The sequence below is a fragment of the Grampus griseus genome, assembly GCF_964374135.1.
Source record: "Grampus griseus genome assembly, chromosome: 3".
In the NCBI taxonomy this organism is placed as follows: Eukaryota; Metazoa; Chordata; class Mammalia; order Artiodactyla; family Delphinidae; genus Grampus; species Grampus griseus.
In genome coordinates this window covers 50,955,758-50,969,774 of record NC_139019.1, presented here as the reverse complement: position 1 = coordinate 50,969,774, position 14,017 = coordinate 50,955,758, and the positions used below count along the sequence as shown (strand labels likewise).

Here is a 14,017-nt window from a genome sequence, read left to right as displayed (position 1 = left end):
GCCGTGGTGCTTTTTTCCCCATTTAAAAAAATTGTGGTAGGAGATTGGTTCAAGATGGCGGAGCAGAAGGACATGCACTCTCTCCCTCTTGCAAGAGCACCAGAATCACAGCTAACTGCTGAACAATCATCAACAGGAAGACACTGGAACTCACCAAACAAGATACCCCACATCCAAAGACAAAGGAGAAGCCACAGTGAGATGGTAGGAGGGGTGCAATCATAATAAAATCAAATCCCATAACTGCTGGGTGGGTAACTCACAAACTGGACTACACTTATATCACAGAAGTCCATGCACTGGACTGAAGGTTCTGAGCCCCACGTCAGGCTTCCCAACCTGGGGGTCTGGCAATGGGAGGAGGAATTCCTAGAGAATCAGACATTGAAGGGTAGCGGGATTTGATTGCAGGACTTCAACAGGTTTGGGGTAAACAGACTCCACTCTTGGAGGGCACATGCAAAGTAGTGTATGCATCAGGACCCAGGGGAAGGAGCAGTGACCCCATAGGAGACTGAACCAGACCTACCTGCTAGTGTTGGAAGGTCTCCTGCAGAAGCAGGGGGTGGCTGTGTCTCATCGTGAGGACAAGGACACTGGCAGCAGAAGTTCTGGGAAGTACTCCTTGGCATTAGCCCTCCAAGAACCTGACATTAGCCCCACCAAAGAGCCCAGTAGGCTCCAGTGTTGGGTTGCCTCAGGCCAAACGACCAACAGGGAGGGAACCCAGCCCCACCCATCAGCAGACAAGCAGATTACAGTTTTACTGAGCTCTGCCCACCACCAGTCCCTCCCATCAGGAAACTTGTAGATAGCCTCATCCACCAGAGGGCAGACAGCAGAAGCAAGAAGAACTACAATCCTGCAGCGTGCGGAACAAAAACCACAGTCACAGAAAGATAGACAAGATGAAAAGGCAGAGAGCTATGTAGCAGATGAAGGAACAAGATAAAACCCCAGAAAAACAACTAAATGAAGTGGAGATAGGCAACCTTCCAGAAAAAGAATTCAGAATAATGATAGTGAAGATGATCCAGGACCTCGGAAAAAGAATGGAGGCAAAGATAGAGAAGAAGCAAGGAATATTTAACAAAGACCTAGAAAATTAAAGAACAAACACCTACAAGAATTAAAGAACAAACAAACAGAGATGAAGAATACAATAACAGAAATGAAAAATACACTAGAAGGAATCAATAGCAGAGTAACTGAGGCAGAAAAACAGATAAGTGACCTGAAAGACAGAATGGTGGAATTCACTGCTATGGAACAGAATAAAGAAAAAAGAATGAAAAGAAAAGAAGACAGCCTAAGAGACCTCTGGGACAACATTAAACGCAACAACATTTGGATTATAGGGGTCCCAGAAGGAGAAGAGAGAGAGAAAGGACCCGAGAAAATATTTGAAGTGATTATAGGTGAAAACTTCCCTAACATGGGAAAGGAAATAGCCACCCAAGTCCAGGAAGCACAGAAAGTCCCAGGAAGGATAAACCAAAGGAGAAACATACCGAGGCACATAGTAATCAAACTGACAAAAATTAAAGACAAAGAAAAACTATTCTTTTGTTTGTTTGTTTTTTTACAGTACGCGGGCCTCTCACTGTTGTGGCCTCCCGTTGCAGAGCACAGGCTCCGGACGCACAGGCTCAGCAGCCATGGCTCACGGGCCCAGCCGTCTGCTGCATGTGGGATCTTACTGGACCAGGGCACGAACCCGTGTCCCCTGCATCAGAAGGTGGACTCTCAACCACTGCGCCACCAGGGAAGCCCCCAAAGAAAAACTATTGAAAGCAACAAGGGAAAAACAACAAATAGCATAGAAGGGAAGTCCCATAAGAGTAACAGCTGATTTCTCAGCAGAAACTCTACAAGCCAGAAGGGAGTGGCATGATGTATTTAAAGTGATGAAAGGGAGGAAACTACAACCAAGATACTCTACCCAGCAAGGATCTCATTCAGATTTGACAGAGAAATCAAAAGCTTTACAGACACGCAAAAGCTAAGAGAATTCACCACCACCAAACCAGCTCTACAACAAATGCTAAAGGAACTTCTCTAGGCAAGAAACATAAGAGAAGGAAAAGACCTACAATCCCGAACCCAAAACAATGAAGAAAATGGGAATAGGAACACACATATCGATAATTACCTTAAATGTAAATGGACTAAATGCTCCCACCAAAAGACACAGATTGGCTGAATGGATACAAAAACAAGACCCATATATATGCTGTCTACAAGAGACCCACTTCAGACCTAGGGACACATACAGGCTGAAAGTGAGGGGATGGAAAAAGATATTCCATGCAAATGGAAATCAAAAGAAAGCTGGAGTAGCAATACTCATATCAGATAAAATAGACTATAAAATAAAGAATGTTACAAGTGACAAGGAAGGACACTGCATAATGACCAAGGCATCAATCCAGGAAGAAGATATACCAATTATAAATATATTTGCACCCAACATAAGAACACCTCAATACATAATGCAAATGCTAACAGCTATAAAAGAGGAAATCGACAGTAACACAATAATAGTGCGGGACTTTAACACCTTACTTACACCAATGGACAGATCATCCAAAGTGAAAATTAATAAGGAAACACAAGCTTTAAATGACACAATAGACCAGATAGATTTAATTGATATTTATAGGACATTCCGTCCAAAAACAGCAGATTACACTTTCTTCTCAAGTGCACACAGAACATTCTCCAGGATAAATCACATCTTGGGTCACAAATCAAGCCTCAGTAAATTTAAGAAAATTGAAATCATATCAAGCATCTTTTCTGACCACAACGCTATGAGATTAGAAATCATTTACAGGGGAAAAAACATAGAAAACACAAACACATTAGGCTAAACAATATGTTACTAAATAACTAGGAGATCACTGAACAAATCAAAGAGGAAATCAAAAAATACATAGAGCTAAATGACAATGGATACACAATGATCCAAAACCTATGGGATGCAGAAAAAGCAGTTCTGAGAGGGAAGTTTATAGCAATTCAAGCCTTCCTCAAGAAACAAGAAAAATCTCAAATAAACAATCGAACCTTACACCTAAAGGGACTAGAGAGAGAAGAACAAACAAAACCCAAACTTAGTAGAAAGAAATCATAAAGATCAGAGCAGAAATAAATGAAATAGAAACAAAACAATAGCAAAGATCAATAAAACTAAAAGCTCGTTCTTTGAGAAGATAAACAAAATTGATAAAGCATTAGCCAGGCTCATCAAGAAAAAGAGGGAGAGGACTCAAATCAATAAAATTCGAAATGAAAAAGGAGAAGTTACAACAGACACCACAGAAATATAAAGTATCTAAGAGACTACTACAAGCAACTCTATGCCAATAAAATGGACAACCTGGAAGAAATGGACAAATTCTTAGAAAGGTATAACCTTCCAAGCCTGAACCAGGAAGAAATAGAAAATATGAACAGACCAATCACAGTAATGAAATTGAAACTGTGATTAAAAATCTTCCAACAAACAAAAGTCTGGGACCAGATGGCTCACAGGGGAATTCTGTCAAACATTTAGAGAAGAGCTAACACCCATCCTTCTCAAACTCTTCCAAAAAACTGCAGAGGAAGGAACACTCCCAAACTCATTCTATGAGACCACCATCACCCTGATACCAAAACCAGACAAAGATACTACAAAAAAAGAAAATTACAGACCACTATCACTGATGAATATAGATGCAAGAATCCTTAACAAAATACTAGCAAACACAATCCAACAACACATTAAAAGGATCATCCACCATGATCAAGTGGGATTTATCCCAGGGATGCAAGGCTTCTTCAGTATACACAAATCAATTAATGTGATACACTATATTAACAAGTTGAGGAAGAAAAACCATATGATCATCTCAACAGATGCAGCAAAAGCTTTTGACAAAATTCAACACCCATTTATGATAAAAACTCTCCAGAAAGTGGCCATAGAGGGAACCTACCTCAATATAATAAGGGCCATATGACAAACCCACAGCAAACATCCTTTTCAATGGTGAAAAGCTGAAAGCATTTCCTCTAAGATCAGCAACAAGACAAGGATGTCCACTCTCGCCACTATTATTCAACATAGTTTTGGAAGTCTTAGCCATGGAAATCAGAGAAGAAAAAGAAATAAAAGGAATAAAAATTGGAAAAGAAGAAGTAAAACTTGTCACTGTTTGCAGATGACGTTGTACTATACATAGAGAATCCTAAAGATGCCACCAGGAAACTACTAGAGCTAATAGAAGTTGCAGGATACAAAATTAATGCACAGAAATCTGTTGCATTCCTATACACTAATGATGAAAAATCTGAAAGAGAAATTGAGGAAACACTCCCATTTACCACTGCAACAAAAAGAATAAAATACCTAGGAATAAACCAACCTAGGGAGACAAAAGACCTGTATGCAGAAAACTATAAGACACTGATGAAAGAAATTAAAGGTGATAGAAACAGATGGAGAGATATACCATGTTCTTGGATTGGAAGAATCAATATTGTGAAAATGTCTATACTACCCAAAGCAATCTACAGATTCAGTGCAATCCCTGTCAAATTACCAATGGCATTTTTTACAGAACTAGAACAAAAAAATCTTAAAATTTGTATGGAGACACAAAAGACCCTGAATAGCCAAAGCAATCTTGAAGAAAAAAAAAAAAACTGACCTGGAGGAATCAGACTCCCTGACATCAGACTATACTACAAAGCTACAGTAATCAAGACAGTATGGTACTGGCACAAAACCAGAAATAGAGATCAATGGAACAAGATAGAAAGCCCAGAGATAAACCCACACACCTGTGGTCAACTAATCTATGACAAGGAGGCAAGGATATACAATGGAGAAAAGACAGTCTCTTCAATAAGTGGTGCTGGGAAAATTGGACAGCTACATGTAAAAGAAAGAAATTAGAACACTTCGTAGCACCATACACAGAAATAAACTCAAAATGGATTAGAGGCCTAAATGTAAAACTGATCCCTATAAAACTCTTAAAGAAAACATAGGAAGAATACTCTTTGACATAAATCACAGCAAGATCTTTTTTGATTCACCTCCTAGAGTAATAGAAATAAAAACAAAAATAAACAAATGGGACCTAATGAAACTTCAAAGCTTTTGCAAAGCAAAGGAAGCTACCAACAAGACGAATAGACAACCCTCAGAATGGAGGAAAATATTTGCAAACGAATCAATGGACAAAGGCTTAATATCCAAAATATATAAGCAGCTCATGCAGCTCAGTATTAAAAAAACAAACAACCCAATCCAAAAATGGGCAGAAGACCTAAATAGATATTTCTCCAAAGAAGACATACAGATGGCCAAGAAGCACATGAAAAGCTGCTCAACATCACTAATTATTAGAGAAATGCAAATCAAAACTACAATGAGGAATCACCTCACACCAGTTAGAATGGGCATCATCAGAAAATCTACAAACAACAAATGCTGTAGAGGGTGTGGAGAAAAGGAAACCCTCTTGCACTGTTGGTGGGAATGTAAATTGATACAGCCACTCTGGAGAACAGTATGGATGTGCCTTAAAAAACTAAAAATAGAATTGCCACATGACCCAGCAATCCCACTACTGGGCATATACCCAGAGAAGACCATAATTCAAAAAGGCACATGCACCCCAATGTTCACTGCAGCACCATTTACAATAGCCAGGTCATGGAAGCAACCTAAATGCCCATCAACAGACGAATGGATAAAGAAGATGTGGTACATATATACAATGGAGTATTACTCAGCCATAAAAAGGAACAAAATTGGGTCATTTGTAGAGACGTGGATGGATCTAGAGACTGTCATATAGAGTGAAGTAAGTCAGAAAGAGAAAAACAAATGTCGTATTTTAACTCATATATGTGGAACCTAGAAAAATGGTACAGATGAACCAGTTTGCAGGGCAGAAATTGAGACACAGATGTAGAGAACAAATGTATGTAACACCAAGGGGAGAAAGAGGCCGGGGGGGAGGTGGTGGGATGAATTGGGAGGTTGAGATTGGCATATATACGCTAATAATGTATAAAATGGATAATAAATAAGAACCTACTGTATAAAAAAATAAATACAATAAAATTCAAAAATAAATTGTGAGGGCTTCCCTGGTGGCGCAGTGGTTGAGAGTCCACCTGCCGATGCAGGGGACACGGGTTCGTGCCCCGGTCTGGGAAGATCCCACATGCCGCGGAGCGGCTGGGCCCGTGAGCCATGGCCGCTGAGCCCGCGCGTCCAGAGCCTGTGCTCCACAACGGGAGAGGCTGCAACAGTGAGAGGCCCGCATAACGAAATTAATTAATTAATTAATTAATTAATTTTGGTAAAATACATATAATATCATGTGCCATTTTAACCATTTTTAAGTATACAATTCAGTGGCATTAATTACATTCACAGTGTTGTACAACCATCGCCCCTATCTATTACAAAACTTTTTCATCACCCCAAATAGAAACTCTATAAACCTTAAGCAGTACCTCCCCACTCCTCCCTTCCCCCAGACCCTGGTAACCTCTAATCTACTTTCTATCTCTATGAATTTGGCCATTCTAGATATTTCATGTAAGTCGAATCATATAGTATTTGTCCTTTTGTGTCTGGCTTATTTCCCTTAGCACAATGTTTTTAAAGTTCATTCATGTTGTAGCATGTATCATAACTTTATTCCTCTTTATGGCTGAATGATATTTCATTGTATGGATACACCACATTTTCTTTATCCATTCATCTATTGATAGACACTTGGGTTATTTTTACCTTTTGGCTATTGTGATTAATGGGCAATGAATTTTGTTGTATAAGTGTCTGTCTGAGTCCCCATTTTTGATTCTTTTGGGTATATACCTAGGAGTGGAATGCTGGGTCATCTGTGTGCAGCTTCTTGAGGAGTTGCCAGACTTTTTTCCACAGCAGCTCTATCATTTTATATTCCCACCAGAAATGTACAAGAGTTCCAGTTTCTCCACATTCTTGCCAACACTTACTTTCCTTTCTCTTTTCTTTTTTAAAAATTGTAGCCATCTTAATAGATGTGAAGGGATATCTCATGGTTTTCAGTTGCATTTCTCTAAAGACTAATGATGTTGGGTATCTTTTCATGGTCTTACTGGCCATTTGTATATCTTCTTTGGAGAAATGTCTATTCAGTTTCTTTGCCCATGTTTTAATTGAGTTGTCTTTTTCTTCTTGAGTTGCGGGAATTGTATATATACTAAATAGTTAACCTTATCAGATATATAAGTTACAAATCTTTTCTTCCACTCTGTACGTTGTTTTTTCACTTTCATAATAATTTCTTTGCACAAATGTTTTAGATTTTGATGAAATCCAACTTATCAGTTTTATCTTTTGTTACTTGTGCTGTTGGTGTTTTATATGTAAGAATCCATTGCTAAATGCAAGTTAAAGAAGATTTACCCCATACTTTCTTCTGAGAGTTTTATGGTTTTAGCTCTTATATTGTTGTGGTCTTTAATCCATTTTCAGTCAGTTTTTGCATACGATGTTAGGTGAGGAGTTCAACTTCATTCGTTTACATGTGGAAATCCTGTTGTCCCAGCACCATCTGTTGAAGAGACTGTTCTTTCCCCACTGAATAGACTTGACACTCTTGTCAAAAAGCAATTGGCTATATATGTATGGGTGTATTTCTGGACTCTAAATTCTATTCCATTGGTCTATATGACTATCCTTATGACTCTATCACCCTGTTTTGATTACTATAGCTTTGTGGTAAGTTTTGAAATCAGGAAATATGAGTCTTCCACCTTTATTCTTTTTCAAGATTGTTTTGGCTGTTCAGGGTCCCTTACATTTTTGTATGAATTTAAGGATTGGCTTTTCCATTTCTGAAAAAGCCAGGTTACTCTTTACAGTCAGCTACTAAAATGTTACAACTTGAAATGTCTCTACATATCTGTGGTCAAAATTTAAGTTTCTGGTCATCTAAGAATTTTCTGCTGAGGACCTCTCTGGTGGTGCTATGGTTAAGAATCCACCTGCCAATGCAGGGGACATGGGTTCGATCTCTGGTCCAGGAAGATCCCACATGCTGTGGAGCAACTAAGCCCATATGCCACAACTGCTGAGCCCGCGTGCCACAACTACTGAAGCCCGCACACCTAGAGCCCATGTTCTGCAACAAGAGAAGCCACTGCAATGAGAAGCCCACGTACCACCACAAAGAGTAGCCCCCAGCTCGCCTCAACTAGAGAAAGCCTGCGCACAGCAACAAAGAACCAACTCAGCCAAAAATAATAAATAAATAACCAATAAACAAACATGGAGAGGATGTTGGCCCCGGGGGGTGGGAGCTGCTGGCAGGAGAACGTGGCTGAGGTGGGACCTGCTGGAAGTCACCGTGTCCAGGCAGGTCCACAGCCTGTTTTGTTTTTTTTCTTTTTTAAAGAATTTTCTGCTCATTGTCTCCTGAGAGTCTATGTAGAAAAGAGGTCACGAGAACTATATTTTGGAATAATTTTCTAAGTTTGTTCACAAGCAACTTGTCTTATTATCAGTTTAGGGTCAGTTTCATTGAAGTAAGTCTAAAATGGGTGTGAGACAGACTGCTGTCAGTGTGGTTATTAAGTATTTTGTTTATATGAAATATTTATTACAATATAAGGTGTTTGGATGCAAAGCTAGGTTAAGTAAAGGAAAAATTGTATCATCAGGAGTTCTGATCAGAATGGCAAGCTGAAGCAACATAGAAAGTCCTCCTTTCTGCTCCAAAAACAGAGAGATACTGGAGAAAAATAGAGTAACAACAAAAATAAAAATAACCCAGGTGAAAAAGGGAAATCCCCAGGTGTTGGAAAGGAAAAGGAGCTCAAAGCCAGAGCAGGGAATGATAGCTGGAAACAATGAGGTCCACGGGCCTACTGGGTAGACATTTATGGGATACGGAGTGAAGCTTTAGACCCCTGTGGAATGGCAGCATGGCCAGAGTGGAGGCTCTTGTTTAGAGCCAGATTGCTCAAAAAAACAGTGAAGCAGGAATTAGAAAAATTCCATTTACTGTCTAGGGAAAGTGATGAGAAAGTTTACTGTGTTTAAGTTCCTATAAAATAATAATTAGAAGAAAAGGAATAATCGAGAATTGGTAACCTGAACTTATACCTTGTGTAGGTATGAGGAGTGAATTTATACTGCCCCCAGTGAGGCAGGTACTCTTTGTCGAAGCTAAGAAATTAGCATAAAAAATTGGTCAGGTATCAAAGTAAATTAAAAAAGTAAGTCCAGCTACATGTCGTTATTAGTGAAACTACTTGGAAAACTAAAAACTGCATAGAAAATTTTAAAATAAAGGGATGGGGAAAAAAGAGCAGATAGATATTAGGTTGAATATTGTTGATAATCAGCTGTTTTACTCACAAAAGTTGCAACTTCATGTGATTCAACTAATAACGGAGAAATTGACAAATCTACAGTGATAAAGGTACTTAAAATTATACTATCAGAAGTTATTATGCAAAAAAGTAAAATGGAGATTTGAACAACAAAATAGACATCAACAAATAGTGATGTATATTCTTTTAAAATACATATCAAGTTTTTCCCTAAATTTACTACATGATAGGCCATAAAAGAAATCTCAGCAAATACTAAAAAACTGATGTCATACAGACTCCACTCTCTGATAACAGTGTAATAAATTTAGAAATCAACAAAAGCGTAGTCTGAAAGCTCCATATGTTTGGAAACTGAAAAGAACACTTCTGAATGATTCATTTGAAAGAAATCACAATAGAGAAAACTTGGTTCCAGCAGTATGGCAGACTGGACCCTTTTGTAAACAACTAAGAAACTTGTATAAAATATGCAATACATATTAGATAGATTAGTGTGCTAGAAGAAAATAAAGAATTAAAGAATACTTAGAGGCCAGCAACCAAAGGAAAGCAGAACGTCTAGGAGGTAAGTCTGAGGGTATTTGCTGAACCCAAGGTTCTTGAACTTTTATCGTCATGTATTGGCAGGGTGCAGGGAATAAAGGCAAGGTTCAGGGCCCCACCCAAGATTGGTACCCTACTAGGAGATGCTCTTGTATAAATCTAGGCCTTCCAAAAGGCTTCACCCTTAATTAAGAGAACTAGAAATAAATCCTAGTACAGAGTTGTAGTGAATCATTAGTGGGTTGTGAAATCAATTATGTGGTTTCTATCAGCATTGATTTTTTTTGAATATCACATGTCATAATGCTTCATGTAATTTTGTTTTAATTTTTGTGGGTTAGTGTGTATATGTATATGAATGTATACATATGAATGTATATGAATATACTTGGTTGCATTGTTACTTTTTACCATCGGTCAGCCCTAGTCAAAAGAATTCAAAAGCTACTGCCTTAGAGAAGCTGTGCCATGTGTGCACAGAGAGACATGTATCGCTATGCATTTCAGCATTATTTATAACAGCAAAATACTAGAAGCAACCTAAGATCCTATCAGTAGTAGAAAGGATAAATATATTTTTATATAATGGGACATTATTCATCAGATAAAAGGAGATAATTATATCTACTTATGTTAACATAGATAAATCACATAATTATATCTACTTATGTTAACATAGATAAATCACAAAACATAATACTGAATGACAGAAACAAGTTACAGAATGATAGGTAAGTATAATTGAGTTTATGTTAAAAAATAATAAAAATACAATATGCTATTTTGAAAAGATAAGACACCAACTTCAGTATACCAACTTCTGAAGAGAGAATGGAATGGGATTGGGGCAGGGTTCCAAGGGATGGTGCAAGCTCTCCAACTCTGTATGTGTATGTGCACACACACATGCAGTTTTTCACTTCAAAAAAAAATTAAGTGAATAAAACAAAATGTTAACATGTGGATGATAAGCACTTAGGTATTATTAGTGATTTTATCTCCTGTACTTTTTTGGTGTTTGTATTCAATAATATTTGAGTTTTTTATTGCATCATGCAATAAGTAGATAACTGTTGTAGTTTTTTTTTTAATTAATTTATTTTTGGCTGCATTGTGTCTTCGTTGCTGCGCGCGGGCTTTCTCTAGTTGCAGTGAGCAGGGGCTACTGTTCATTGCTGTGCACGGGGATGTCATTGCAGTGGCTTCTCTTGTTGCAGAGCACAGGCTCTAAAGCACGCGGGCTTCAGTAGTTGTGGCTCGTGGGCTCTAGAGTGTGGGCTCAGTAGTTGTGGCGCACGGGCTTAGTTGCTCTGTGGCATGTGGGATCTTCCCGGACCAGGGCTCGAACCTGTGTCCCCTGCATTGGCAGGCGGATTCTTAACCACTGCGCCACCAGGGAAGCCCTGTTGTAGTTTTCTTATAGGCAGAATCTTTAAGGACTGAATGATGTCAGAATTAGAATCTTAGGTGTTCTTTTGAAGAACATGTTTAATTATGTTATTATGGCACCTTTAATTAGGTGACAGCTGTGTAATTGCATCAGTATAGTAGTCAAGCTGAGAAGCAAAAAGGTATATGGGAAAGGAACAAAACATAAAATCCAACATTGAAAATATTTTCTTTAGTACATAGTAAGTACATTAATTCAATATCCTGAAATCCATAAGAAGTAACCAGAAAGCATGCTTATTGAATTAGAAGCCCTGTTAAAGAAAAGAAAAGGTTTTCTGAATATTTCATTCAGGTAAAGCAAACTACCACCCACTGAATAAAAGTTAAAACTAAACATTATATTACTAAAATTGTAACTTGTTGCTTAGTGAACAAACACAGCAAAAAATATAATGTATCTATAGTTTTGTCATTCATATTTTTTTGTTTGTTTTACTTAGCTGGTCACCTGACTTTTGAATGCCGCAATTTTCTCCGAGTAGACCCCAAAAGGGACATAGTTTTGGATGTCAGCAGCACAAGTAGTGAAGAGAGTGATGAAGAGAATGAAGAACTGAATAAACTGCAAGCATTACAAGAAAAAAGTAAGCAATACCTTTTTCCCCCTCCATCCTTTAAAAATGTTTCTAAATGTTCTACTGTATTATGTCATGTTTATCTATTGTTCTATTATATTTGTCATTAAGATATCTTTTGCCTCTTATGTAAGAAGTACTGCCTAGGTAAGGAAATTGTAAGTACTTTGCCCAAAGTCAAACAGTTGGTCAGTGATAGAACCAACAGGCAAGTCTATTTCTGATTCCACAACACAGGTTTTATTGTGTTTTGTTTTGTTTTTTGTTTTTCCATCTCACTGTAATGTATCACATGGTACAAAGAGTCTGATTTAAGATTTGGTTTCTATTCCTATTTGGCTACTTTTTAGTATGTGACTTTTAGCAAATCACTTAACTGCTCTGAACTTCAGTTTCCTTGTGGGATAACACAAAGGATTGGATTGTCAAATCACACCCATTCATATCAGAGATCTTAGCAGTGTCAAGCTTTACTGATACCATTGACCCTTGAACAACATGGGTTTGAACTGCATAGGTCCACTTTTATGCAGATTTTTTCAGTAATACATACTGCAGTACTATATAAGCTGCGGTTGGTGGAATCCACAGATGTGGAACCATGGATATGGAGAAACCGCATATATGGAGGGCAACTATAAGTTACACTTGGACTTTGGACAGCACAGAGGGGCAACATCCCTAACCCCTGCGTTGTTCAAGGGTCAACTGTAATTTCAAGTATACAAGTGATCACAAGGCATAGGCAAAGCAGCAAGAGTTTCAGGACTACAGTACAATATCCCAGGTACCCACTCTGGCCAAGGTTAACAAACGGTTTCTATATTACTTACACGAAAGAAAGTCATTTTGGTCATGAAGCATCTCAATTTTATGCCCATAGTTACATTTTCCAGGGATTATGGATTTGTGCCCCATAAATCCCTAGATTCCAGGATTATTTGCCATAAACAATCTTAGACATCCTGCTATAAGCAGTTTATAAATAGGGATTCTCTTGCCAACAGCTTGATCATGGACTTCTAGCTTTCAGAACAGTGAGGAAATAAATTTCTGTTATTTAAGCCACACCCCTTCTCCCCCCACAAAAAAGGATTCTCTGGCTAGCAAATAATTTATTTCCAGGAAGTCTGTCATTAGCATGTTGATGAAGAGATTTGACCAAGTTACCTTCTTTCTTTCCTGGGACATTCTCCTTTCCCCTCAAAAAGAGAACAGATTTCAGACCACTGTTTAACCATTTGTTTCCCATCTTGTGTATAAAATAACCTATCCCTGCAATGGGGTTTTTAGGGATAAAATGTGATGCTGTATGTGAAAATATTTTGTAAACTACAAAATGTTATATGGTAGTTGTCACACAGAAGCAAAATGAAACTTATTTGTATATGGGTTTAGGCATGGCATGAGAGAGATACAAAAAAGGTTAAACTTATTCTAGATCATCAGAGAACAATAAATGCTTAAAAAAATTTTAACCTTTCCATATTATATCCAGTGAAGGCAAGTGAAAAAGTCAAATGCCAGGGTACTAGGACAAGCTGAGAAGGCAGAAGAGGGATAGTGTTCCAAAGAAAGCAAACAAGAGTAACAGTAAATATGAGTATATACAGCTTAAGGGTAAAGATAGCTGCTTGAATATAAATGCTTACTTTTGGGACTTCCCTGGCAGTCCAGTGGTTAAGAATCTGTGCTTCCACTACAGGGGGCACGGGTTCAATCCCTGGTTGGGGAACTAAGATCCCACATGCAGCAGGATCTTTATACATAAATAAAGATATATATTTACTTCTGCTCCCTACTGAAACAACACTAAAATAGTAGTAGAAGAAATTTTTAAGGACATAAACTCACAAGGACAAAGAAAGTAAGAGTCAAATTTTGCTGAAAAGCAGATGGGTTAGTGATAATGGACTGAACACTTTAAGAGAGCTCAACCCTTTAACAGTGGGGAAAGCTGAGAAGTAACCTGATTATACACCGTAAAACCCCCTAAAGTCTTGATAATGAGTATCCTTGGGTGTTTCTAGAATTGAGAATATTTGTAAGAC

At 38.1% G+C, this 14,017-nt stretch overlaps 1 protein-coding gene across 3 annotated transcripts in view; it reads left to right on the top strand.

The window, feature by feature from the left end:
- Window positions 1–14,017, top strand: part of SREK1IP1 (SREK1 interacting protein 1) — a 58,069-nt gene that overhangs the window by 16,536 nt on the left and 27,516 nt on the right. For all 3 annotated transcript variants that reach the window (XM_082651560.1, XM_082651559.1, XM_082651558.1), the window contains exon 3: window positions 11,832–11,975. In XM_082651560.1, coding sequence (XP_082507686.1) covers window positions 11,832–11,975 — 144 coding nt within the window. The remainder of the gene's footprint in view (window positions 1–11,831; window positions 11,976–14,017) is intronic.